This window comes from Zootoca vivipara, chromosome 6, assembly GCF_963506605.1.
Source record: "Zootoca vivipara chromosome 6, rZooViv1.1, whole genome shotgun sequence".
NCBI lineage: Eukaryota > Metazoa > Chordata > Lepidosauria > Squamata > Lacertidae > Zootoca > Zootoca vivipara.
Window position 1 is genome coordinate 12,164,057 of NC_083281.1, and position 24,947 is coordinate 12,189,003.

Genomic DNA, 24,947 nt, shown 5'->3' on the forward strand with positions numbered 1-24,947 from the left:
CTTGATGCCTTCTTTTCCAGGGTAAGCTGCTCAAAAGACTCAAACCTTATTCTCAAGGCCTTGGGCAGCTCTTGCGCAGGAGTACAGCCAGCCGAGATGCATGAAATTTCAAGGGGGGAAAGGGCATTTTCCTGTTTCGTGCAAGACAGGAATCATAGAATCATAGAGTTGGAAGAGACCACAAGGGTCATCCAGTCCAACCCCCTGCCAAGCAGGAAACGCCATCAAAGCATTCTTGACATATGCCTGTCAAGCCTCTGCTTAAAGACCTCCAAAGAAGGAGACTCCACCACACTCCTTGGTAGCAAATTCCACTGCCAAACAGCTCTTACTGTCAGGAAGTTCTTCCTAATGTTTAGATGGAATCTTCTTTCTTGTAGCTTGAATCCATTGCTCCGTGTCCGCTTCTCTGGAGCAGCAGAAAACAATCTTTCTCCCTCCTCTATATGTCATCCTTTTATATATTTGAACATGGCTGTCATATCACCCCTTAACCTTCTCTTCTCCAGGCTAAACATACCCAGCTCCCTAAGCCGTTCCTCATAAGGCATCGTTTCCAGGCCTTTGACCATTTTGGTTGCCCTCTTCTGGACACGTTCCAGCTTATCAGTATCCTTCTTGAACTGTGGTGCCCAGAACTGGACACAGTATTCCAGGTGAGGTCTGACCAGAGCAGAATACAGTGGTACTATTACTTCCCTTGATCTAGATGCTATACTCCTATTGATGCAGCTCAGGAGTAGTTGAGAGGCTCCGTTTTGCCTTCCAGGAGACGGGAAGAGCCCTTTAGTTCATGCCAAAAATTGCACTTGCTGTTCAAAGTGGGAGGGAGGGTGAGCCCTTTGCTCTGCTGGGGTGAGCCCTTTGGGGGCCCTCCCACACAGAGACCAGAATTGGAGGTGGTTCAGGATTTGAACCCAGAACCTTCCACCTGCCTTTCATGAAATTGAAACCTCTTGCTTGTCCCACGCAAGGTAGACTTTGTGGAAAGAATATGCCCAGGCCCTTCCATACCTTCCAACATTTCTCTGATGAAAATATGGACATCCTATATAATAATAATAATAATAATAATAATAATAATAATAATAATAATTAATTTTACTGGTTATTATTATGCAATAGGACGTCCATATTTTCATCAGAGAAATGTTGGAGGGTATGGAAGGGCCTGGGCACATTAAAAAACTTCAGATGTCTTCCAAAGGTTGTATAGTTACTCCTCAGCTCGGGGGTCGCATAACTCCAGACCCTCCCACATTTCTCTGATGAAAATAGGGATGTCCTAAGGAAAAGCGGGACATTCCGGGATCAAATCAGAAACTGGAACAGCTTCTGTAAATCCAGGACTGTCCCTGGAAAATAGGCACCTGGAGAGACTGCAAAACTAGCTGAGGTTGCAAACCAAATCTTGTGGTTTCAAAGCTGTGTTTGAGGTGCAGGGGTTAGAGCGTGCCTTAATGTCGTGGCCCCCATTGCAGCGGGGGGGGGGGAAGCTCCATTGTGTAGGGTGGGGGGGAGCTTTTTCAACTCCCCCCGCTGTCAGGCCGTGGTGTCCTGTGCTGCACATGCAACATTTCTGAAGGGCCCCTTTGTCCTTTCCCGGGGAAAGCTGTTCCCTGGCAGAACCCCTGTGGATGGGGAGGGGGGGCAAATGAAGGTCTCCTTTGTCTAGAGGTTGTGTAGGAGGGGAGAGATATTTTTTAAAAGAAAGGCAGGCTTGTGCGTGAGTGTGTGTGTCTCAGCGCCTCTAGACCCCTGCATGATGGTTTGGAAACAATGGCCAGACTCTTGAACGGCCTGAACAAAGGCGATAGGGCCGCTGACCCCATTCCATTCTTCTTTTTCTCCCTCTCCCCACACCCTGCATCAAGAAATAAGAAGTGGGGGCTATTTTCCTCCCCAGCTGGTTCTCTGTTGGGCTGCCACCCAACAGCCTCTTCGCACAACAGCGTCAGCCCAACAGTTGTAGAACCAGAGAATTGGAAGGGACCCCCCAGTGCTCATCGAGTCCAAACCACGTCCAAAATGTGCCAGTTGATGGGCATTGCCATTCAAATGGTGTGTTTGTGCTGTGTCTTGTGATGGATTAGGTGGGGTGGGGCTTACCTGCCTCCCCCCCAATATTTTATTCAAGTTGGCACCACTGCCTCCAACTCGTCCTCCCTCCCCATCACTTTTCCTCTAGTGCTGTGTCTTTTTAGAGTGTTGCTCATGAGAGCAGGACTATATCATCTGTGTGATTTGTAAACAGTTCTGGGTGCCTCTTTTGGGGGTGGGGGCTGAAGAGCTGCATGATTAAAAAAAAGTTATACATCATAATAAAATAATGAACAAGTGCAGTGTGGGTCCCATGGCTGTGCAACTTGGATCTCGGTGACCAGGATTTGAATGCAGAAGGGCCATAACAGAGTGGTTAGCGCACCTGCTTGGCATGCAGAAGGTGCCAGGTTCAGTCTGCAGCATCACTAGGTTGGCTGGGAGAGACTGCCACCCAGTGTGGACAACACTGAAGTAGGTGAAACTCAGTAGAAGGCAAGTTCTTGTGCTCTTCATTTATTTAGAACCACGAGGACTGCAAACTTAGTTTGTTTTCAACAAGAGGCCCATGGCTCAGTGGCCAGGCACCTGCTTGGCATGCAGAAGGTCCTAGGTTCGTTCCCTGACAGCATCTCCAGGCCCCTGCTTGAAACCCTGGACAGCTGCTGCCAGTCAGTGTGGGCAACACTGACCTCGGTCAACACCCCTGATTCAGTACAAGGCAAACTAAACCCACAACTTAAGCCATGAAGTTCAGTGCAGCTTGCCTCTGGAGCAGCTGCTGTTTTCTCAGCTGGACCCACCTCACAGGGTTGTTGTGAATCTAAAAAATTGGTGTGGGGAGAAGCCATCTTGAGCTCCTGGGAGTAAATCTGGAGCATAAATGTGGTAAGACTTTTAGATCGAAAAATGCAACCATATTATTTATATCATTAAAGACAATATTATTATTATTATTTATTATTATGAAGAGGGCAACGAAAATGGTCAAAGGCCTGGAAGCAATGCCTTATGAGGAACGGCTTAGGGAGCTGGGTATATTTAGCCTGGAGAAGAGAAGGTTAAGGGGTGATATGATAGCCATGTTCAAACATATTAAAGGATGCCATATAGAGGAGGGTGAAAGGTTGTTTTCTGCTGCTCCAGAGAAGCGGACACGGAGCAATGGATTCAAGCTACAAGAACGAAGATTCCACCTAAACATTAGGAAGAACTGACAGTAAGAGCTGTTCGGCAGTGGAATTTGCTACCAAGGAGTGTGGTGGAGTCTCCTTCTTTGGAGGTCTTTAAGCAGAGGCTTGACAGCCACATGTCAAGAATGCTTTGATGGTGTTTCCTGCTCGGCAGGGGGTTGGACTGGATGGCCCTTGTGGTCTCTTCCAACTCTATGATTCTATGATTATTATTATTATTATATCTAACAATACAGCTTACAAATTATAAGCAGTATCTGGGATTTGCCACTATAACAAATCCCAGATACCTATATCAACTGTATATTTTATAAATTACAGATAAGAAGATAATTAGATATTTAGGATTTGATACCTACCAACAAAATATTTCACAGATTATAAAATGGATAGATATATTCCTCTGTCTTATAATTTATGAAACATATTGTTAAAAGAGATCAAGTCTTCTATATATACTTCTGTATATAATTTAGAAAGTATTTTGTGGACAAATGAATATCAAATCCCAATATCTATGGATAAAATAGGTTGTTATTGATAAATCCCAGACATCTATTTTATAAATCATAGCGACTCCCAGATGTCTATCATCTGTCTATCTTTTAAATGTTTTATATATATATATAAAACATTGTCGAGAGAGAGAGACCTGGGATTGGCTGACAACAATATTAGATGGAAGGTAATATCTGCGAAAAACTGATACCTGGGACCTGCCCTTAGTTACAAAATATTTGACCAATTATAACACAGCAAATGCTATATGCCTATCTTCTGTCTGCCTTATAATTGATAGAAAAATATGGTTGAGAGAGAGAGAGAGATACCCGGGATTTGCTAGGGAAAATATTTTTTAATACCAGGAATTTGTAAAGTCAGTTATTAGAAAGAAGATAGGTATCTGGGGAGGGGCTATAATTTGCAAAAACCGATATCTCTGGGATCTGCTATCATTAACATTTTTTTGACCATTTATAAAACAGCAAATCCCAGGTACTGAAAGATCGTAACTGCGGAGCCTGACTCCCCAGCGCTTCCTTTGCGCTCCCCCCCCCAGGACGCCCCCTGCCGACCGCTCCGCTTTCCCTCCCCCGAGGTGAGATAGCGCGCGCGTGTGCGCGCTGGGGGGCCAGCCCTCCTCCAGCTGCCCACATCTGGCGCGGGTCCTGCGCGCAGGCAGGCAGGCAGGCAGGCGCGCGCTTGCGCTGCAGCAGCGGCAGCGCTTCTCCGGGTCCGCGGCGCTGGGCTGGCGAGGAGGATGGAGGCGGCGGCGGAGGCCATGCCGGGCTACGAGGCGCTGGTGCGGCGCAGCTACGGGAGCCTGGCCGGGGCGCTGCGGAGCTGCACGGGCTGCGGCTGGGAGATGGCCCGGCGGACATGGGCCGAGAACGCGCGGCTGGCCTGGAGCGAGTCGCTGCTCTGCCTCCTCTGCGCTGTCGGCTGGACCGTCGCCCGGCGAGCCGCCACCCGGAGCCTCTTTCGGGTCGGTGGGGGCTTTTCTGGGGGTCTTTTTTTTGGAGGGGGGTTCCACACTGGCCACATGCATTACCGCGGCTCTCTTTCCCCCTTGCAAGGGTTAGAATTGATCCTTGGCTTTGATTTGAGGCGGAGAACCTGGCTTTGCGCTGCAGGGGTTAAACCACACTGGCCTTGATTTTTTTTGGGGGGGGGAGAGAATATAGCTTAGCTTTTGCTTCGAAGGGGTTAAACTGGCCTTATATTTTTGGCTGGGGGTGGCTTTCCAATGCATTCCAACAGTGAAATTGGTGCCTGCCTGGTATCTCCTGTGTGTGTGGGTGGGGGAATTAACTTTGCATTGCAAATGTTACATTGGTTCCTGCCTTATAAGAGCGGGGAGGGGGGCTGGTTTTGCATTGCAAGGGTTACACTGGTCCTTGCAACCAGTGGGAGGATGATGGATATGGCTTTGTACCGCAATGGTCAAATTGGCTACTGCACACTGTCTTCTTTTGGAGGGGGGAGAATCTGATCTTGCATTTCAGGGCCGGAAAATTGGTCATTAAAAAAACCCCTCTTTTTTGAGCAGCGGTGGGGAGTGAGATGGCTTTGCACTGCAGGGAGGGTTAATAACCATCACCTTTGAGGAGGAATCTGGTGCATGTGGTGGGAGAAATGAAATCCATGGTGGAAATGGGTCAGTGCCTTGCCTCCAGAAAAAGGAGGCATCTCGTTTGTGCATTGATGGAGTGCGTAAAATTGGTCAGATCATTGCATGGAGGGGAACTAGGTTTATACGGTACGTGTATTGGGGGGGCGGGCACAACCAGGAAATCTATTTTGCTGTGGTGGAATAAAACAGTCTTTGCGTTATATCCAGAGAGGCAAGTGAAATGTGCCATTATAATTTTTTGGGGTGGTGGTGCAATGTGGGGCAGGTGAAAGTGTTTGGTCCTTTGCGTTGCCAAGGGCGGGGAGGAAGTGAAATCAGTCATTGTGTTGTATTCTTGGGGTGACTCTTATTTGGAACAAGGTGGCCTTGAAGATTGCGCTCTGTGTGTGTGTGTGTGTGTGTCAAAACATGTCGTCACCTCTTCCTGCCGTGTGCGAAATCTGCATCCTTGACATGGCATTTATTGCAGTGAAACGTGGCTTTGTCTGCGAGGTGGCGCTGGAATGGGGGCCTCGAAGTCTTGTGACTAGAAGCCTGTTGTTGGGTACCCATTTGGGTGGGGTGGGGTGGGGTGGGGCCGGGATGCAAAATTTTCAGGGAATGAGAAGTCCTATTTGTTGTGGGTTGGCTAGCTTTTTTTAAAAAATAAAACCCAGTTTTCGGAGTGTGTGTTCAGATTCGAAGATGGTATCTGATGTTAGACCCATCCTCAGAGTAGACTGACCAAAGTGGATGGATGTGACTAACTCGGTGGGACTAGTGGGAGGCCGGGCTCCGAAATATGCACCTCATAAATGTGTGCATCGCTTTGGGCGGGGGGAAACAACTGGGGCATATAGGAATCTTCTTCTTCTTCTTGCTTTGCATGTTAGAGTAATAGAATCATAGAACGGTAGAGTTGGAAGGGAGCCCGAGGGACATCTAGTCCAACCCCTTGCAATGCAGGAATCTCAGCTAAAACATCCAGGACAGATGGCCGCCCAACCTCTGCTTAAAAACCTCCAAGGAAAGAGAGTCCACCACTTCTCGTGGGGAGTCCGTTCCACTGCTGAACAGCTCTTATTGTCATAAAGTTTTTCCGAAGGTTTAGTTGGAATCTCCTTTCCTGTAACTTGAAGCCACTGGTTCGAGTCCTACCCTCCGGAGCAGGAGAAAACAAGCTTGCTCCATCTTCCACGTGACAACCCTTGAGATATAGGAAAATGGCTCTCCCATCTCCTCTTTTCCAGGCTAAACATCCCCAGCTCCTTCAAGCGCTCCTCATCAGGCTTGGTTTCCAGACCCTTGATCATCTTGGCTGCCCTCCTCTGCACATATTCAGGCATCTCGATATCCTTAAATTGTGGTGCCCAGAATCGGACACATTATTTCGACAAAGGCAGAATAGAGTGGCACTATTCCTTTCCTTGACCTGGACTCTAGACTTCTGTTGATGCAGCCTAGAATAGCATTAGCATCACACTGTGGACTCATGTTAAGCTGGTGGTCCAGTTGAAATACTTCTTTTATTTAAATGATATTTTATTAAATGTTCAAAAGTTTAACATATACACTCCAATACACAATAATTATTTCTTCACTTTTGTCAACTTCCCACCCCATTTCAATTGTGTTTTTATTTCTCCCCCTCTGCTGTACCCTATCTTCTATCTCTTCTACTATAACAACAATAAAATAATTTATAATTCCTTCCATTGCTCGTAGTTCGAATCCTGCTCGCGAGTTCATCTTACTATAGTATTTCTTTAGTTAATCTGAAAAGGCTTTGATTGTGTGTTGAAAGCTTTCAAACGCTTACTGGATACATTGATAAAATACTCCCTAATGTCATCATTGGTTTGGATTTTAGAAAGGAACATAGCTGAGTGGGTAGAGCAGGAGACTCTTAATCTCAGGACTGTAGGTTTGAGCCCCACATAGGGCAAAAGATTCCTGCATTGCAGGGGGCTGGACTAGATGACCCTCATGGGTCCTTCCAACTCTACCATTCCTCATGCTGAGTCGGGCCATCTAGCTCAGTATCTTTGACTGCTCTCTGGGGTTGAGGAAATGATGGGGATTGAACCTGGGACCTTTTGCATGCAAAGCAGGTGTCCTAGTTCTGAGTTGCAGCCATCCCCTGTGAGTCCCTGTCTTTAGATGCCAAGAGAGGTAAGGATCTAGTCCCCATGATTCAGCATAAAGGGCCAGTTTAAGCAGGAATGTAGAGAGCCCCCTTACACTCACCAGCTAATCGTTGTGAGATTTCCCCCATCCCTGAGCTGATCCAACGGCTGCAGGATCCGTCTTAGGTTCTTAAGAAGTTCAGAATAGCCTCCTGGATCAGGCCAGTGATCCACCTGGTCCAGCATCCTGCCGACCGCGCACCTGTGGGAAACCTGCAAGCAGAATCCAACCCCCACAGCGCTCACCCGTCCTGTGCTTTGCGGTAAAAATTCAGAAGGCATTATCATTCCCAACTGCAAAGGTTGAGCAGAGCCTTCATGGGGAGCAGCCATCAAAAGCCATTCCAGAATGTGGCTGCTAGACTGGTACCCTCACTTTTCACAGCTGTAGCCTGTAGGGTGGTGCGCATGCTCTGGTTATCTCCCGCTTGGACTACTGCAATGCGCTCTCCGTGGGGCTACCTTGGAAGGTGACTCAGAAACTTGCAACTAACTCAGAATGAGGCAGCTAGATTGGTGACCGGGACCATATAACTGGTCCTAAAGGATCTTCCCTGGCTCCCAGTACGTTTCTGAGCACAATTCAAAGTGTTGGTGCTGACCTTTAAAGCCCTAAATGGCCCCATATACCTGAAGAAGCGTCTCCACCCCCATCATTCTGCCTGGACCCAGCTCCAAGGACCTTCTGGCAGTTCCCTCCCTGTGAGAAGTGAGGTTACAGGGAACCAGGCAGAGGGCCTTCTCGGTGGTGGCACCCACCCTGTGGAACGCCCTCCCATCAGATTTCAAGGAAATAAACAACTAACTGATGTACAGAAGATGTCTGAAGGCAGCCCTGTATAGGGAATCTTTTCTATATGTTGGAAGCTGCTCAGAGTGGCTGGGGCAACCCAGTCAGATGCACGGGGTACAAATAATAAAATGATTATTGTTGTTGTTGTTATTCATGAATTAGCTCAATTCTCTTTTAAAGATAAGACAAGATAATCTTATTGAAATTACTCGGTTACCACATCCACTCAGATAAAGCATCCCACATAATCCAAAATTACTACAAAAACACTAATTAAAACAGTACAATATGATACAATATATTAACAAGTAAAATAAGATGACTTCAAAGTCCAGACTTAGAGCCATCCAAGCTGGTGGCCATTAGTGCCTCCTGTGGCAGTGAGTTCCATAGTTTAAACCATGCAAAGGGGCTTTCTTTTCTCTTCAGAACCTTCATTGGACGGCCACGAGTTCCGGCATTTTGAGAGAGGGAGAAAACGTTACGTTGACCAGACTACGGAGGGTGACTCTTAATACCAGTTGCTATGAAACGCAAAGTGCTGCCTGGTCTGGCACTGTGAGGTCGGGAGGCTGGCCCTAGGTGGACTCTCTTGGCCCAATGCAGCTGTAGCAGGGCTCTCTTTAGTTCCTTATGATTCCTCAGTGGAGCCTCCATAGAGAGAGGCAGTCTACCTTAGAAGAGGCTGCTGCTCTCACTGGTCAGCCGCTGTGAGGACAGAAGGCTGGACTTAGATGGCGCCCCCTGGGTCTCATCCTGCACAGCTCTTCTGTTGTCTTTGGGAGTTGTAATTCAGTCAGCTATGGAGCAAGCCAGATGTTGGGGAAGAGGAATACTGCTGCTGGCTGGATCGGGGTTGGGTAACGCTGTGCCCTCTGGATGTTCCTGGACCTCAGATCCTGCTAGCCCCCACCAGCCAGCATGCCCAGTGGTCAGGGGTGGTGACAACAGGCCCTTCCCAGCAGAGACAGTGTGCAGTGGTTAGAGCAGGGTTTCCCAAACCTGGCTCTCCAGCTGTTTATGGACTACAACTCCCATCATCCCTAGCTAGCAGGACCTGTGGTCAGGGATGATGGGAATTGTAGTCCAAAAACAGCTGGAGACCCAAACTCTGGGTTAGGGTGTCGGACCAGGACCTGGGAGACCAGGGTTCAACCCCACAATCAGCTCATTGGGTGCCTTTGCGGGGAGCAGTCGTTGCCTCTTGGCCTAGCCTGCATCTCAGGGGTGTTGTGAGGATAAAATGGGGAGGGAGGAACCGAGATCCTTGGAGGAAGTAAGAGGGAAGCAACAACTGACAAGCTTGCAGTCAAGGGGAAACATTTTGAAACAACCCTTTGTTTTGGGCTGTGGAATGTTCTCCTGCATGTTTCAAGGATCTGGGTTGAAACATTTTGTTGTTCTTTTTATTGTTAAAAAAAGCAGAAGGAAAAAGGGTGGGGGGGGAGAAAAGGCTGGGTGCAAATGCCTTAAAAAAGAAGAAGTTAGGAAGCTTATATTGTGCCCCAAGGCAGTATGGGGTGAGGAGGAAGCAACTGGCAGCCATTGGCTAAGACTTCCGTGATGTCACAGAAAGTGTGAGATGAGCCCCCGGCTGCCATTGTGCCTGCAGAGGAGTGGAGGTTGTCTATGGGTTGTGGAAGAGTCTGGTGCAAGGGGAGGAAGATGGAGGCAAGCTGGCGTGCGTGCGTGCGTGAAACCAAAGTGTGCACAAGTTTTCACACTGATTGTGAAGCATATACAATAGTATTGTGTCACCTGCACCTTTTGCTTTACAAATGGACCTGCAAAGAGGTATTTGTGGGCATGTGGACTTGTAACTTTTAAATTTATTCACCAAGCTGTGAATAGAAACTTGCCTGCTTGGGGCCGGGGGGGGCCGGGGGGGGGCTTTCTTGCCTCACCATCTTTGAGGAAGTCAGGAAAACGTGGGACAAATTTAGCATTAGGTGAAATGATTTGGCCATTTTCTGAATGCCCATTTCTGCCTAGCACAGAAGTAGTTTTAAGTCTTGGCTTTCATCGGCCTGCGGCTGAGATGGGACATAATATTCAATTTCTACCAGTGGTGATTTTAATCTCCGTGGGTGGAATTCAACACTCCGCCGGCTCAGAGTAGACACAGTAAAATTAAGGGATATGCCTGCTAGGTCTGTTAGTTTCAATAGCCCTACTCTGAGCAAAAGTCAGTTTTAATCCCACCCCTTATTTCCAAATGTGCCCCTCTTTCTCACTTTTAAAAATAGAATCAAGTTTCTAGCTGTCATTGCAGGGGCGAATTTGAAGAACGCCAAGTGAGGGCTTTGGGTTGATGAGTTTCCTCATCTCTGCTTGCCAAAATTCCCTCTTCTTAGCGGTTTTGCTACAATCAAGCAGTTGAGAAGAATAAAATAAACTGGGGAGGACTGCAGAAGAGAGATGTCTAAACTGAGTAACAATCACAACCTTTAAAAACTCCCTCGATGCAACAACAGCAGCTCTGGCTTCTGTTGCCTCTGGTTTCTAATCACCTTCCCCAAACCTCGCTGTGCTTGAGGACTAGAAAGTTGCCACCCCCCTTTTTAAAAACTGCCTCCTAATTTTTCAATAAAAAATAGAGTTGTGATTCTTTGCTTTTCTATGCGGCCTGCGGAGAAAGAGAGAGGGAGAAACCTTCCATGTTCAAGGCTGCTGCATCTGGGTTTTGTGTCAACGGGCTCATCAATTTCGGGGAAGGTCACCTCGGCATCGTACGCGCAGTTGCGGTGAGATGACCAGACAGCGCTTCCAGACACTGCAACTTGCCTTCAGCTTCTCCTCTTCCTCCAGGGAGGCCGGATGGGAACATAGCAAAGTGAAATGGACTCTTTCCCCATCTCTCAGCAAACAGCTCTCTCTCTCACCCCACCCTCCCCAACCGCACATCCGTTTTAGCTGTTGCCAGGATCAGATCAAATCGTGGTAGTGTCAGCCTCTCTGCGTAGGCTGCAGAGGAAAGCAGGGGAGAGAAATTGTCAGCAAAAGTCATGACCGATCTCTGTCTCAGCAAATAGGTCTTTGACCTGCTGTGGCTTCCCCTGGGAGGGTCCGTGGATCGGGGGGGGGGGTTAGAAGCTGAGGTTGTCTTAAGAAGGCCAGGCCAGGAATGTCCCCTTCCCTGAAAGTCTGGAGATTCTGGTACGCAGGCTGAGACCCTACCTGCCCGCAGACTGTCTCGCCAGAGTGGTGCATGCTTTAGTTATCTCTCGCTTGGACTACTGCAATGCACTCTACATGGGGCTACCTTTGAAGGTGACCCGGAAACGGCAATTAATCCAGAATGCGGCAGCTAGACTGGTGACTGGGAGCGGCCACTGAGACCACATAACACCAGTCCTAAGAGACCTACATTGGCTCCCAGTACGTTTCCGAGCACAATTCAAAGTGTTGGTGCTGACCTTTAAAGCCCTAAACGGCCTCGGTCCTATATACCTGAAGGAGCGTCTCCACCCCAATTGTTCAGCAACGAGGGCCTCCTGGCGGTTCCCTCACTGCGAGAAGCAAAGCTACAGGGAACCAGGCAGAGGGCCTTCTCAGTAGTGGCACCCTCCCATCAGATGTCAAGGAGATAAACAACTACCTGACATTTAGAAAACACGCAAAGGCAGCCCTGTTTAGGGAAGTTTTTAATCTGTGATATTTTAATGTATTTTGGTATTTGTTGGAAGCCGCCCAGAGTGGCGGGGGAAACCCAGCCAGATGGGCGGGGTATAAGAATAATAATAATAAAATAATAAATTCGCTGCCAGTCAGTGTAGATAATACTGAGTGAGATGGAGCAATGCCCTGATTCAATCTAAGGCAGCTAGCTCCCTATGCTTAAATTAGCTATTTAGGAAGGTCCATGAGGACTAGAATCTTAGCATGACTTTACAGGAAGGCCCATATTGTTGGCATCTGTCTCAAGAGACAATGGAGTGCGCCTCCAGGGGTGAAGCCAAACCTCTGTGTGAGCAGCACCAAAGCGATCTGCCCTGGGTGCAAGTCTGGGCCGTGTGTCTGGAGGTCCTGGGCTGCCCAGAGGACAAGACTCCCTTTTCGGCTTCACTGACAGGCTCCAAAGGAAAGCAGAGCAAGATGTTTGGCACCTGCTTGGCTGGAGGAGTTTCCGGAAGGACTGCCTTAGGGATTCCACTCCAGATTTGTGGAGGGAGGACATGCTAAGATGAGCCTTTTCTTCTCCCAAAGATAAACGTCAGTGGAGGTTGAGGATCAGGCTCCCTTCCCAGGCGGACGAGCTCCTGTGCGTCTCTAGACAACATAGGAATAGCCTTCCTTACTGTGAGCAGGGCAGTGGGGGAAAATGAAGACAAGCGACGACAATTAACTGTAACGCTGTTCACTGCTCCTGCTCAGGCTGCACAGAAAATGCCTTTTGGTTCCTGAAATTCATTCTGATTGTGCAGATAAAATAGATTCTACAGGATGGGGTATCAGTGTGTGAAATTATTCCAGATCCAAGGATCCCAGGCAAGCACCACCAGATGGTGGAGATGTCAGGCGCCATCCTGGAGCCCAAGCATCTTCACTTGGTCTCAAGTGGTTGAAACTCTGGTTGAGAAAGAGACCACGAGGGTCATCTAGTCCAACCCCCTGCAATGCAGGAATCTTTTTGCCCAACACAGAACTCGAACCCGCGACCCGCGAGATTAAGAGTCTCATGCTCTACTGATGCGGCTATCTTATGTTCTTGCAGTGATCTGATCTGTCGCAGGCAATGGAAAAAGAACCTGATAGGTGTGTCGTTGTGGCGGGCAAAGGTGTGATAAGGACCAGGGAGTGTAAAGTGAATCTGGGTTGCATTTTACACTGCAGTGTTGTGTGTTGCAATCTGCCCTGCTTTGACAGCCAGTCCTGTTAAAATGGTCTTCTGCTTCAGCCGGGCAGCAGGAAATGCCTTCGTGCATTTATGTACAGCATTTCACTTGCCTTCTGAGTCTCCTGGGGTGACGGTCCTCGTCTGTGGAGGAGGAGGGTAACAATATTTAAAATAGCTCTGTTTAATTCAGCAAAGCACAAAGAAATTAGCCTTAAAAGTAACCAGGTTTAAATAGCTTGCGAGAAGCAAGTGTCGCTTTTCTTTTCCCTGACACCAAAAATATCGTAAATGTGTGTGTTCCTGCATCTGTAGGGGGGGGGGAAACCATTTTTAAAGCACAAAAGCAGCATTTTTTGGCCATGATTGTGGTGGATTTGCAGAAAGATGTGGTTAATTACCTAATCCATATAGATTTCCTTATCGTGACTAACATAACAAGGGAGATTGCTGTCTTGGAGCAGGTTATGTATTTTTAGCTTCCGCCTTCTCCAGCTGCTTCTTAAACTGAATCAAAAATTTATTGTGGTACTTATATGAAAATAGACCTGTAGAGTCGGGAGGGACCCTGCGGGTCATCTAGTCCAACCCCCTGCGATGCAGGAACAGGCAGCTGTCCCAGATGGGGATTGAATCTGTGACCTTGGCATTATCAGCACCACGCTGTGTAACCAAACTGAGCTAGCCAGGCATGGCTATATATTGATATTATTGTTATGTTGGTCACTGTGCATGTGTGTGTGTACATGTATTCCTAATCATTTTAATGCATTGAACACTGAAAAATAAATCACACTTTCCCCCTATACTTTTTAAAATTAAATCAGCGTCTCCAGGTAACCTTTGCTGCAACCCTGTGAGATGGATGAGTATGATTTATGCCTATACTGCAGATGGGGAAGACTGAGGCCCAAAGTGGGCTTGCCTAGGAAGCTCACCTGCAGAGATAGGAACCCACCCCTTCCTATTTTATAGGGCTCCGTTGGTGTACCCGGGATTTCCATAATCCTGGTCTTTGCCCCAAGGAAAAAACAGTCTAGAGAGTAAGGAGAACAGGGGAGTGAAATACAGCTGGCCATCCAGCTGTGTTGGAAGGGATCCCAAGGATCATCTAGTCCAACCCCTGGCAATTTAGGAAAATAAGGGGGAACAAGGTGTCATTTAAGGAGACAAGGTCTATGGGAGTTTGCGTTGAGGTCAGGGGGTGAAGTGAAATGTAGGGTGTGTGTGTCTCAGGAAATCTGGGCAGGTGGGTTCATATGAAGCCTTTTATAAGAAAAAACACCTTTGGTTTGGGCTGGGGCTCCCCTACCTCGCAGGGTTGTTGTGAAAATAAAGCAGGAACATGTCGGGGGGTGGGTTGGGGAGAAGACTTATGTCGTCCTTGAGCCCCTTGGGGAGGAAAGGTAAGATATAGAAATGTACTCACGGCTGCTACTGATTATAAAACGGTGACGTTTCTAGACCTCAAGAACTTAGGCGGCACCAGAACAGAAACTCAAAGAGAGGGGTGGAAGACCTCTGAAAATTGAGGGTGGAGGAGAGAGAGAAAAACATAATTTGACACAGGCAGATGGTAGTTTCCTCAGACTTGTTTCATTTATTCCCATCCTTAATTGCAAAAAACAACCCCCAAGACTGGGTTTTCTCCTGCCCCCAGGGAGAGAGCTGCACTGTAGCCTCGGGCATCAATAATTTCTCCTCCTCCTGCTCCTCGCTCTCATTTTTAAAAAAATATAAGTATAGGGTAGGATACATGAATGGCAGCAGCCTGGTCCCCTGGCTGCCAGCCAGCTGCTGTTGCCAGGGCAACCAGCACAGGAAGACCTCTGTTGCTAGGGGCAACTGGGGACCGCACTTGGAAGAGGATGCCTTTGATGGTGGTGTCTGTCTCTTGCGTTGTTACAAAAACAACGGCAGGCTTTTCAGATGGAGGTCATGCGGAGTGGTTGTTCTGGGCGGGTTCATCACCACAACCCCACTTGACTGCCTTCTGGCACACCTACATCCAAAATGAGCCAAATCATGTGTTTTATCTTTTTTATTCTTTTTTAAGGGCCTGGCTGGACATCTAACGTTTGGAGAGAAAGATAAGGGGTGGGGTGGGGTGGGGATAACATCAATTAATTTCTCTCACACACAATTTGATGGAATAAGTCCTGCCTTCCCCCAAAGCAAAACTTGCTTAACCTTTGGGCAAAGTGTGTTTAACTGGGTTGCATCCAGAGCAGACCCATTGAAATTAAAGGGTATGTTGAACTTGGATCCAGTCATTTCAATGGGTTGTTCTCTAAGTGGAATTCCATAGAATCGTAGAGTTGGAAGGGACCCCCAAGGGTCATCTAGTCCAACCCGCTGCAATGCAGGAATCTCAGCTAAAGCATCCCTGACAGATGGCCATCCGACATCTGCTGGGAAACCTCCAAGGAAGGAGAGGCCACCACCTTTTGAGGGAGACCATAACCTGGCAGCAAGCCGTATTGATTCCTTTGCATCTGAGGAGTCTGTGCAAAACTTGCCATTTCTAACTGGATTGATATAATGGAGGGTCTTTTGGCCCCTTAAAAGACTTACCAGATTCATTATGAGTAGTCCATCAACATTAGGGCTTTGGCTAGATGTTTTTTGGGGGGGATCCCTTCCAACTCTGCAATTCTATTATTCATAGAATCATAGAATCATAGAGTTGGAAGAGACCACGAGGGCCATCCAGTCCAACCCCCTGCTGAGCAGGAAACACCATCAAAGCATTCCTGACATATGCCTGTCAAGCCTCTGCTTAAAGACCTCCAAAGAAGGACACTCCACCACACTCCTTGGTAGCAAATCCCACTGCCGAACAGCTCTTACTGTCAGGAAGTTCTTCCTAATGTTTAGGTGGAATCTTCTTTATTGTAGTTTGAATCCATTCAAACTACAATGAATCCATTCATTCTTTCTGGAAGGCTCCACAGATTGGAGAAGGAAGCCAAACATTTACAACAAAATAGCATAATAAAAAAGGGAGAGGGTTTTTTGTTTATTATTGCTAGTCGGATTTTGTGTATGAAAAATAGCATGAGGGATGGGTTGTATTCGTGGATTGCTGATTTGAAGTCCATACTGCGATATTGGTTTCATAATTTTTGACCTGGCAATATATCCTGAATCAGGATACAGGTAGGTAGCCGTGTTGGTCTGACGTGGTCAAAACAAAATACAAAAAATGCCTTCCAGCAGCAGCTTAGAGACCAACTAAGTTTGTCATTGGCATGAGCTTTTGTGTGTATCTGAATCATAGAGTTGGAAGAGACCACAAAGGCCATCCAGTCCAACCCCCTGCCAAGCAGGAAACACCATCAAAGCATTATTGACATATGCCTGTCAAGCCTCTGCTTAAAGACCTCCAAAGAAGGAGACACCACCACACTCCTTAGTAGCAAATTCCACTGCCGAACAGCTCTTACTGTCAGGAAGTTCTTCCTAATGTTTGTAAAATTTGTATCTCTTATCAATGCTAGCAATCTTCCCATCTGCATGTTCCAAGATAGATTTTTTGAATGTTAGGGAGCCCATAATGCAGCGAGGTTTCAGAAGGACAAGTTACTTGTTGTTTACTGTTGTAACAATTGTTTTCTCAAAATTTATCTTCTGTACCATGAAAATAAATAAAAACATTTTTTTAAAAAGAAAATAAATAAGTAGTGTTGGGAAGGGGCCTTCAACTCAAATCAGATCTCACAACAGTCTTGATGCCTTCTTTTCCAGGGTAAGCTGCTCAAAAGACTCAAACCTTATTCTCAAGGCCTTGGGCAGCTCTTGCGCAGGAGTACAGCCAGCCAAGATGCATGAAATTTCAAGGGGGGAAAGGGCATTTTCCTGTTTCGTGCAAGACAGGAATCATAGAATCATAGAGTTGGAAGAGACCACAAGGGTCATCCAGTCCAACCCCCTGCCAAGCAGGAAACGTCATCAAAGCATTCTTGACATATGCCTGTCAAGCCTCTGCTTAAAGACCTCCAAAGAAGGAGACTCCACCACACTCCTTGGTAGCAAATTCCACTGCCAAACAGCTCTTACTGTCAGGAAGTTCTTCCTAATGTTTAGATGGAATCTTCTTTCTTGTAGCTTGAATCCATTGCTCCGTGTCCGCTTCTCTGGAGCAGCAGAAAACAATCTTTCTCCCTCCTCTATATGTCATCCTTTTATATATTTGAACATGGCTATCATATCACCCCTTAACCTTCTCTTCTCCAGGCTAAACATACCCAGCTCCCTAAGCCGTTCCTCATAAGGCATCGTTTCCAGGCCTTTGACCATTTTGGTTGCCCTCTTCTGGACACGTTCCAGCTTGTCAGTATCCTTCTTGAACTGTGGTGCCCAGAACTGGACACAGTATTCCAGGTGAGGTCTGACCAGAGCAGAATACAGTGGTACTATTAGTTCCCTTGATCTAGATGCTATACTCCTATTGATGCAGCCCATAATTGCATTGGCTTTTTTAGCTGCTGCATCACACTGTTGACTCATGTCAAGTTTGTGGTCTACCAAGACTCCTAGATCCTTTTCACATGTACTGCTCTCAAGCCAGGTGTCACCCATCCTGTATTTGTGCCTTTCATTTTTTTCTGCCCAAGTATAGTGCTTTAAATTCCTCCTTGTTAAAATTCATCTTGTTTGCTTTGGCCCAGTTGTCTAATCTGTTAAGGTCATTTTGAAGTGTGATCCTGTCCTCTGGGGTATTAGCCACCCCTCCCAATTTGGTGTCATCTGCAAACTTGCTCAGGATGCCCTCAAGCCCATCATCCAAGTCATTGATAAAGATGGTTACAGGTAGGTAGCCGTGTTGGTCTGGATCGAAGTTACCCACTCAAACCTCTCCTGTACCTGCGATACATTGACGATATTTTTATTATCTGGACACATGGACAACAGACCCTGGAAACCTTCCACCAGACATTCAATGACTTTCACCCCACCATCAACCTAACAATGAACCAATCTATGCAAGAAATACATTTTTTGGACACTACTATAAAAATACAGGATGGACATATAGACACCACCTTATACAGAAAACCAACTGACCGACAAACATATCTACATGCTTCTAGCTACCATCCCAAACATACCAAACAATCCATCGTATACAGCCAGGCCTTACGTTACAACCGCATCTGTTCCAACTCTACAGACAGAGAATCTCACCTAAGAGATCTACAGCAAACCTTTTTAGAACTAAAATATCCACCTGCTGAAGTTAAACAACAGATCAACAGAGCCAGACAGATACCTAGAGAGAACCTGCTGCAAGACAGACCCAAAAAAGAAAATAACAGAACACCACTAGTCATCACATACAGCTCCCAAGCTAAAACAGTACAACGCATCATCAGAGATCTACAGCCTCTCCTGGACAATGACAGCTCCCTTTCTCAAGCTCTGGGAGGAAGACCTTTCATTGCCTACAGACAGCCACCCAATCTTAAACAACTCCTCACCCACAATAATACAACCACCAGACTTAACATGGACACTGGTACCAGAGCCTGCAATAAACCCAGATGCCAACTTTGCTGCCACATACACCCAGACAACACCATTACTGGCCCCAACAACATCCAACATACCATCTCAGGACTATTTAATTGCTCATCTTCTAACATTGTGTATGCCATCAAATGCCAACAGTGCCCTTCAGCTCTCTATATTGGACAAACAGGCCAAACCCTACGCCAAAGGATAAATGGACATAAATCTGACATCAGGAACCAGAAGACAGAAAAACCAGTAGGAGAACACTTCAATCTCCCAGGACATTCTATACAAGATCTCAAAGTAGCTGTCTTACTACAAAAGAATTTCAGAAATAGACTGGAAAGAGAAGTTGCTGAATTGCAACTTATCACCAAGCTCAAAACCATGGAGGGACCTGGTTTGAACAGAGATATCGGATTTTTATCTCATTATACATGATAAGCGATCTTCAGCCATCTCAACCCTTGCTTTTTCATGCAAAACCATTTGCAGTCGTTTGCGGTCATCAACAGCTATCAGTCAGTCAATCACCCATTTCCACCACCCTTCTGAGTGATCCCCCCTCCCCATCCCCACCCCTCCCCACCCCTTCTCTACATAAGTGCCTGGAAACTTCCATTTCACTGTATCTGAAGAAGTGTGCATGCACACGAAAGCTTATACCAAAATAAAAACTTAGTTGGTCTTTAAGGTGCTACTGAAGGAATTTTTTTTATTGATAAAGATGTTGAGTAAGACTGGGCCCAAGACAGAACCCTGTGGCACCCCACTAGTCACTTCTCTCCAGGATGAAGAGGAGCCATTGATGAGCACCCTTTGGGTTCAGTCACTCATGTGCATGCACACGAAAGCTCATACCAATGACAAACTGAGTTGGTCTCTAAGGTGCTGCTGGAATGAATTTTTTTTATTTTGTTCTGAATGAAGATGTGCGTGTGTCTGCTATGCAAAAATCACGAGGCATCCTCTACATAGCTCCATGCTTATTTCAGACACCGTGATATATTAAGATATCGTGATGTTTAGCTGGTGATATATTGCAATATGTTAAAGCTATGGTTTCCCCAGTAGTGATGTATGGAAGTGAGAGCTGGACCATAAAGAAGGCTGATCGCCGAAGAATTGATGCTTTTGAATTGTGGTGCTGGAGGAGACTCTTGAGAGTCCCATGGACTGCAAGAAGATCAAACCTATCCATTCTTAAGGAAATCAGCCCTGAGTGCTCCCTGGAAGGACAGATCGTGAAGCTGAGGCTCCAATACTTTGGCCACCTCACGAGAAGAGAAGAATCCTTGGAAAAGACCCTGATGCTGGGAAAGATTGAGGGCAATAGGAGAAGGGGACGTCAGAGGACAAGATGGTTGGACAGTGTTCTCGAAGCTACGAACATGAGTTTGACCAAACTGCGGGAGGCAGTGCAAGACAGGAGTGCCTGGCGTGCTCTGGTCCATGGGGTCACAAAGAGTCGGACACAACTAAATGACTAAACAACAACAACAATATTGCAATATTGAAAACCAGATATCGCCCAGCTTTAGTCCTGACTCTTCCGGCCTTTGGCTTCATTGGGTGCCTGCGAGCGCATCTCCTGCTGCTTCTGCCCCTCCTGGGCATCTTTGCAGAGCAGGAACCCTGCCAGGGGCTCGTGCAACACAAGGGAAACTTTTCCTGGGCCGGAAAAGCAGAGGGAAACTCGAGGAGGTGGAAACTGGAAAGAGAAAAAAAACCTCAGCAGCTTTTGAGACGGGCTCCCCGGTTGGAAATGCTATATTAAGACCTCAGCTGCTCGGGTGATCAGTTCACAGCCGGAGCCAGGACAAGCCCTGCAGTGGCAAGATCTGGAATCAGAAGAACAGCTTACATGCTTCCCTCCCCACCCCACCCCGCCCGAAAAATAAATCAAACTAACCTGTGGCTATCCAAATGTTGCTGAACTACAATTTGCACTGTCCATTGGGCATGCTGGCTGCCATTGGAGCCTCAGCAACATTTGGCAGGATTTAGGTCCCCCCTGTCTCTGATCTGAGAAGAGGCGTTCCCCTTATCTCTGGAGGGAATGCCTCTTTATAAGAGAGGCATTCCTCCTTCCTGTTGTCTTTGTCCATGGAGTTTTCTTGGCAGGGATACTGGAGTGGCTTGCCAGTTCCTTCTCCAGGTGGATCACGTTTAGTCAAAACTCTCCACTATGACCTGTCCATCTTGGGTGGCTCTGCATGGCATAGCTCATAGCTTCTGTGAGTTATTCAAGCCCCTTCACCACGACAAGGCATTGATCCATGAAACTGAGGCTCCAATACTTTGGTCACCTCATGAGAAGAGAAGACTCCCTGGAAAAGACCCTGATGTTGGGAAAGATGGAGGGCACTAGGAAAAGGGGACAACAGAGGACGAGATGGTTGGCCAGTGTTCTCGAAGCTACGAACATGAGTTTGACCAAACTGCGGGAGGCAGTGGAAGACAGGAGTGCCTGGCATGCTCTGGTCCATGGGGTCACGAAGAGTCAGACACGACTAAACGACTAAACAACAACAACAATTCCTCCTTCCATACCCTCCAACATTAATTTTCTCCAATGAAAATAGGGACATCCTAGGGAAAAGCAGAACATTCTGGGATCAAATCAGAGACTGGGACGGCTTCTGTAAATTGCAGGTTCCCAGGGCCGGATTTAGGTTTGATGAGGCCCCCTAAGCTACGGAAGGCAATGGGGGCCTTTATAGCACCAACTGTCCTTTGTCAACAACAAATGGTTCGCTGTTTTTTGTGTTGAATAGATGCTGTATGTTAATTTATGGACCTAATAGGTATCTAACCAGTGATATCTTAGGGAGCAGGCTAGCAGGCAGGGCCCAAGACTTACATCATAGGAGCTTACACAACACAACACACAGAGCCAGTGTGGTGTAGTGGTTAAGAGCGGTAGACTCATAATCTGGTGAACCGGGTTTGAGTCTCCGCTCCTCCACATGCACCACATGCTGGGTGAGCTTGGGCTAGTCACACTTCTCTGAAGTCTCTCAGCCTCACTCACCTCACAGAGTGTTTGTTGTGGGGGAGGAAGGGAAAGGAGAATGTTAGCCGCTTTGAGACGCCTTCGGGTAGTGATGAAGCGGGATATCAAATCCAAACTCTTCTTCTTCTTCACAAAACACTGTTGCTGAATGTAGGTTTTATTTTATTTGTTTTTTATCTTTTACTGTATTGTGGAAACGTACACCCAGTTGTTTTTTTTCCTTTAATTTTTTTTGGGGGCCCCCCAAGAGAGTGGGGCCCTAAGCTATAGCTTGTTTAGCTTATACGTAAATCCGGCACTGCCGGTTCCTCATTTCTCTAGTGATATCTGACATCTCTCTAATGATGTCTGCTAGAGGGACGCAGGTGGCGCTGTGGTCTAAACCACTGAGCCTCTTGGGCTTGCCGATCGTAAGGTTGGCAGTTCAAATCCATGCGACGGAGTGAGCTCCCGTTGCTCTGTCCCAGCTTCTGCCGACCTAGCAGTTCGAAAGCATGCCAGTGCAAGTAGATAAATAGATACCACTGTGGCGGGAAGGTAAATGGCATTTCTGTGCACTCTGGTTTCCATCACAGTGTTCCGTTGTGCCAGAAGCGGTTTAGTCCCGCTGGCCACATGCCCTGGAAAGCTGCGGACGAACACCGACTCCCTTGGTCTGAAAGTGGTGTTGAGCGCCCCACCCCATAGTTGAATTTGACTGGACTTAACTGCCCAGGGGTCCTTTACCTTTTCTGATACCTGGAGCGATAAGAGTGCCTCATCCCTGATGCAAAGAAGAGGCATTTCCATCTCTTGGGAGGGAAGGCCTTTTCTAAACAGAAGCATTCCTCCACCTCTTAGTTTCAGTAGGGAATGGGAAGTTTTTAAGCAGAGGTTGGGTGGCCATCTCTTGCGGATGCTTCCATTGAGATTCTTGCACTGCAGAAGGGTTGGACGCAGAATGGACCTGCGCCTCCTCGGACAGCTGTGAGTCCAAAATGACCCCCAGGCTGCCCACCTGGTCCTTCAGGGGCACAGTTACCCCATTCGGGACCAGTGAGCCCCCCACGCCCACCCGCCCCCTGTCCCCTAGAAGCAGCACCTGCTTCTGTCTTGTCAGGCTTCAACCTCAATCCATTAACCGCCAATCCTTTCTTCTCTCTGCCAGCCCTTTGCTGAGTGGTGCCAGCTGCCCCCCAAGGATGCTGCCAAGATGCCCGAGAGTGCCTGGAAGCTGGCCTTCTACACCCTCTCCTTCTCGTACAGCACCTACCTGCTCTTCTTCGCTGGCTACCCCTTTTTCCACGACCCTCCTTCGGTCTTTTATGGTACGGTAAGCAGCACAGGTCAAGTCAAGAGTTGGGCAGAGGCTTCCCTTTTGTAGTAGTAGTAGTACTCTGGGCGGCTTCCAACAGAACAGAACATTAAAATGCAATAATCTATTAAACATTAAAAGCTTCCCTAAACGGGGCTGCATTCAGATGTCTTCTAAAAGTCTGGTAGTTGTTTTTCTCTTTGACATCTGGTGGGAAGGCGTTCCACAGGGCGGGTGCCACTACTGAGAAGGCCCTCTGCCTGGTTCCCCTGCAACTTGGCTTCTCATAGTGAGAGAACCGCAGAAGGCCCTCGGCGCTGGACCTCAGTGTCCGGGCAGAACAATAGGGGTGGAGGCGCTCCTTCAGGCATACTGGACCGAGGCTGTTTAGGGCTTTAAAGGTCAGCACCAACACTTTGAATTGTGCTCGGAAACATACTGGGAGCCAATGTAGGTCTTTCAAGATCGGTGTTAAGTGGTGTCGGCAGCCGCTCCCAGTCACCAGTTTAGCTGCCGCATTCTGGATTAGTTGTAATTTCTGGGTCACCTTCCAAGGTAGTCCCAAGTAGAGCGCATTGTAGTAGTCCAAGCGGGAGATACCCAGAGCATGCACCACTCTGGCGAGACAGTCTGCCGGCAGGTAGGGTCTCAGCCTGCGTACCAGCTGATAGACAGCTGCCCTGGACACAGAATTGACCTGCGCCTCCATGGACAGCTGTGAGTCCAAAATGACTCCCACTCTGCACACCTGGTCCTTCAGGGGCACAGTTACCCCATTCAGGACCTGGGAATCCTCCACACCTGCCCGCCTCCTGTCCCCCACAAACAGTACTTCTGCCATGTCAGGATTCAACCTCAATCTGTTAGCCGCCATCCATCCTCCAACCGCCTCCAGGCACTCACACAGGACCTTCACCGCCTTCACTGGTAAAGTGTAGAACTTTTTCCCATTAGAACAGGGTAGCTCAGGCCCTGCAAACCTCTCTGTCCAACCCTTGAGACTCTTGCCAGGCTACCCCCTCACCAGAGGGTGTTTTTGCCAGACTGGACTTAGAATCATACCGGTAGTATTGGAAGGGACCCTGAGGATCATCTAGTCCAACCCCCTGCAATGCAGGAATATGCAGCTATCCTATACGGAGATTAGGGTTGCCACCTTTGTCCTGGCAAAATACAGGACAGGGTGGGGTGGTTGGGGGGGCGATATTTTTTTTATCTGGTGTTGAAGTGACTTAAAAGCAATCCATTACAATCTATTGCACACCCGCCAAAATTAATTTTCTCCGGTGAAAATAGGAACAGCCTTTTATCCAGACCCTCCAACATTTTCCTGATGAAAATAGGGATGTCCTGAGGAAAAGCGGGACATTTCGGGATCGGATCAGAAACCGGGGTGGCTTCTGTAAATCTTCTGTCAATCTTCCCTGGATGGAGGATGGAGGTTGCTGGGTGTCTCGCTCCGTGCGTGAAGAAACTTGGCAAAATTTACATTTGTTGCCCTGCCTGCTTTTGGAAGCAGGAACTGTGCCGCTAAGCTATCACCCCTCCCCTAAAATTAAGACAGGGTGCTAGTTCTCAAGGTTATGAATGAAGAGCTGATGCCATAGGAACAAAGGAAGCTGCTCTTCCTTCCTTCAGCCCAAGACTGTCTACACTGGCTGGCAGCAGCAGCTTCTCTGGGGTTTCCTTCCCCTACACAGAGATACCATCGAGGCTTAAACCAGGAACCTTCTGCACACAAAACTCTGGTCCTTGAAAGAAAATAAAAGAGGGCCTCTTTTTTCTTTTTTTGCTAAATCATTTATATTGATTTTCCAAATTTTAACAAATCAGAGCAAATTTAATACAATTTTTCCAAAAACTGGCCTCCCACAAATGTGCCCATAATTTCTTCTTGTTGCTGCATTATTTTCCTAGTTATTTCTGAGTCGCCTTCCATTCTCTATAATTAATCTTATATTACG

General features: G+C 47.4%; 1 protein-coding gene across 1 annotated transcript in view; it reads left to right on the top strand.

Annotated features, from left to right (window-relative positions):
• The first annotated feature begins 4,240 nt into the window (after positions 1-4,240).
• The window catches only part of CERS1 (ceramide synthase 1), a 32,629-nt gene continuing 11,922 nt past the window's right edge, over positions 4,241-24,947 (top strand). The window contains exons 1-2 of the mRNA XM_035118997.2: positions 4,241-4,719; positions 22,837-22,996. Coding sequence (XP_034974888.2) covers positions 4,495-4,719; positions 22,837-22,996 — 385 coding nt within the window. The 5' untranslated portion in view covers positions 4,241-4,494. The remainder of the gene's footprint in view (positions 4,720-22,836; positions 22,997-24,947) is intronic.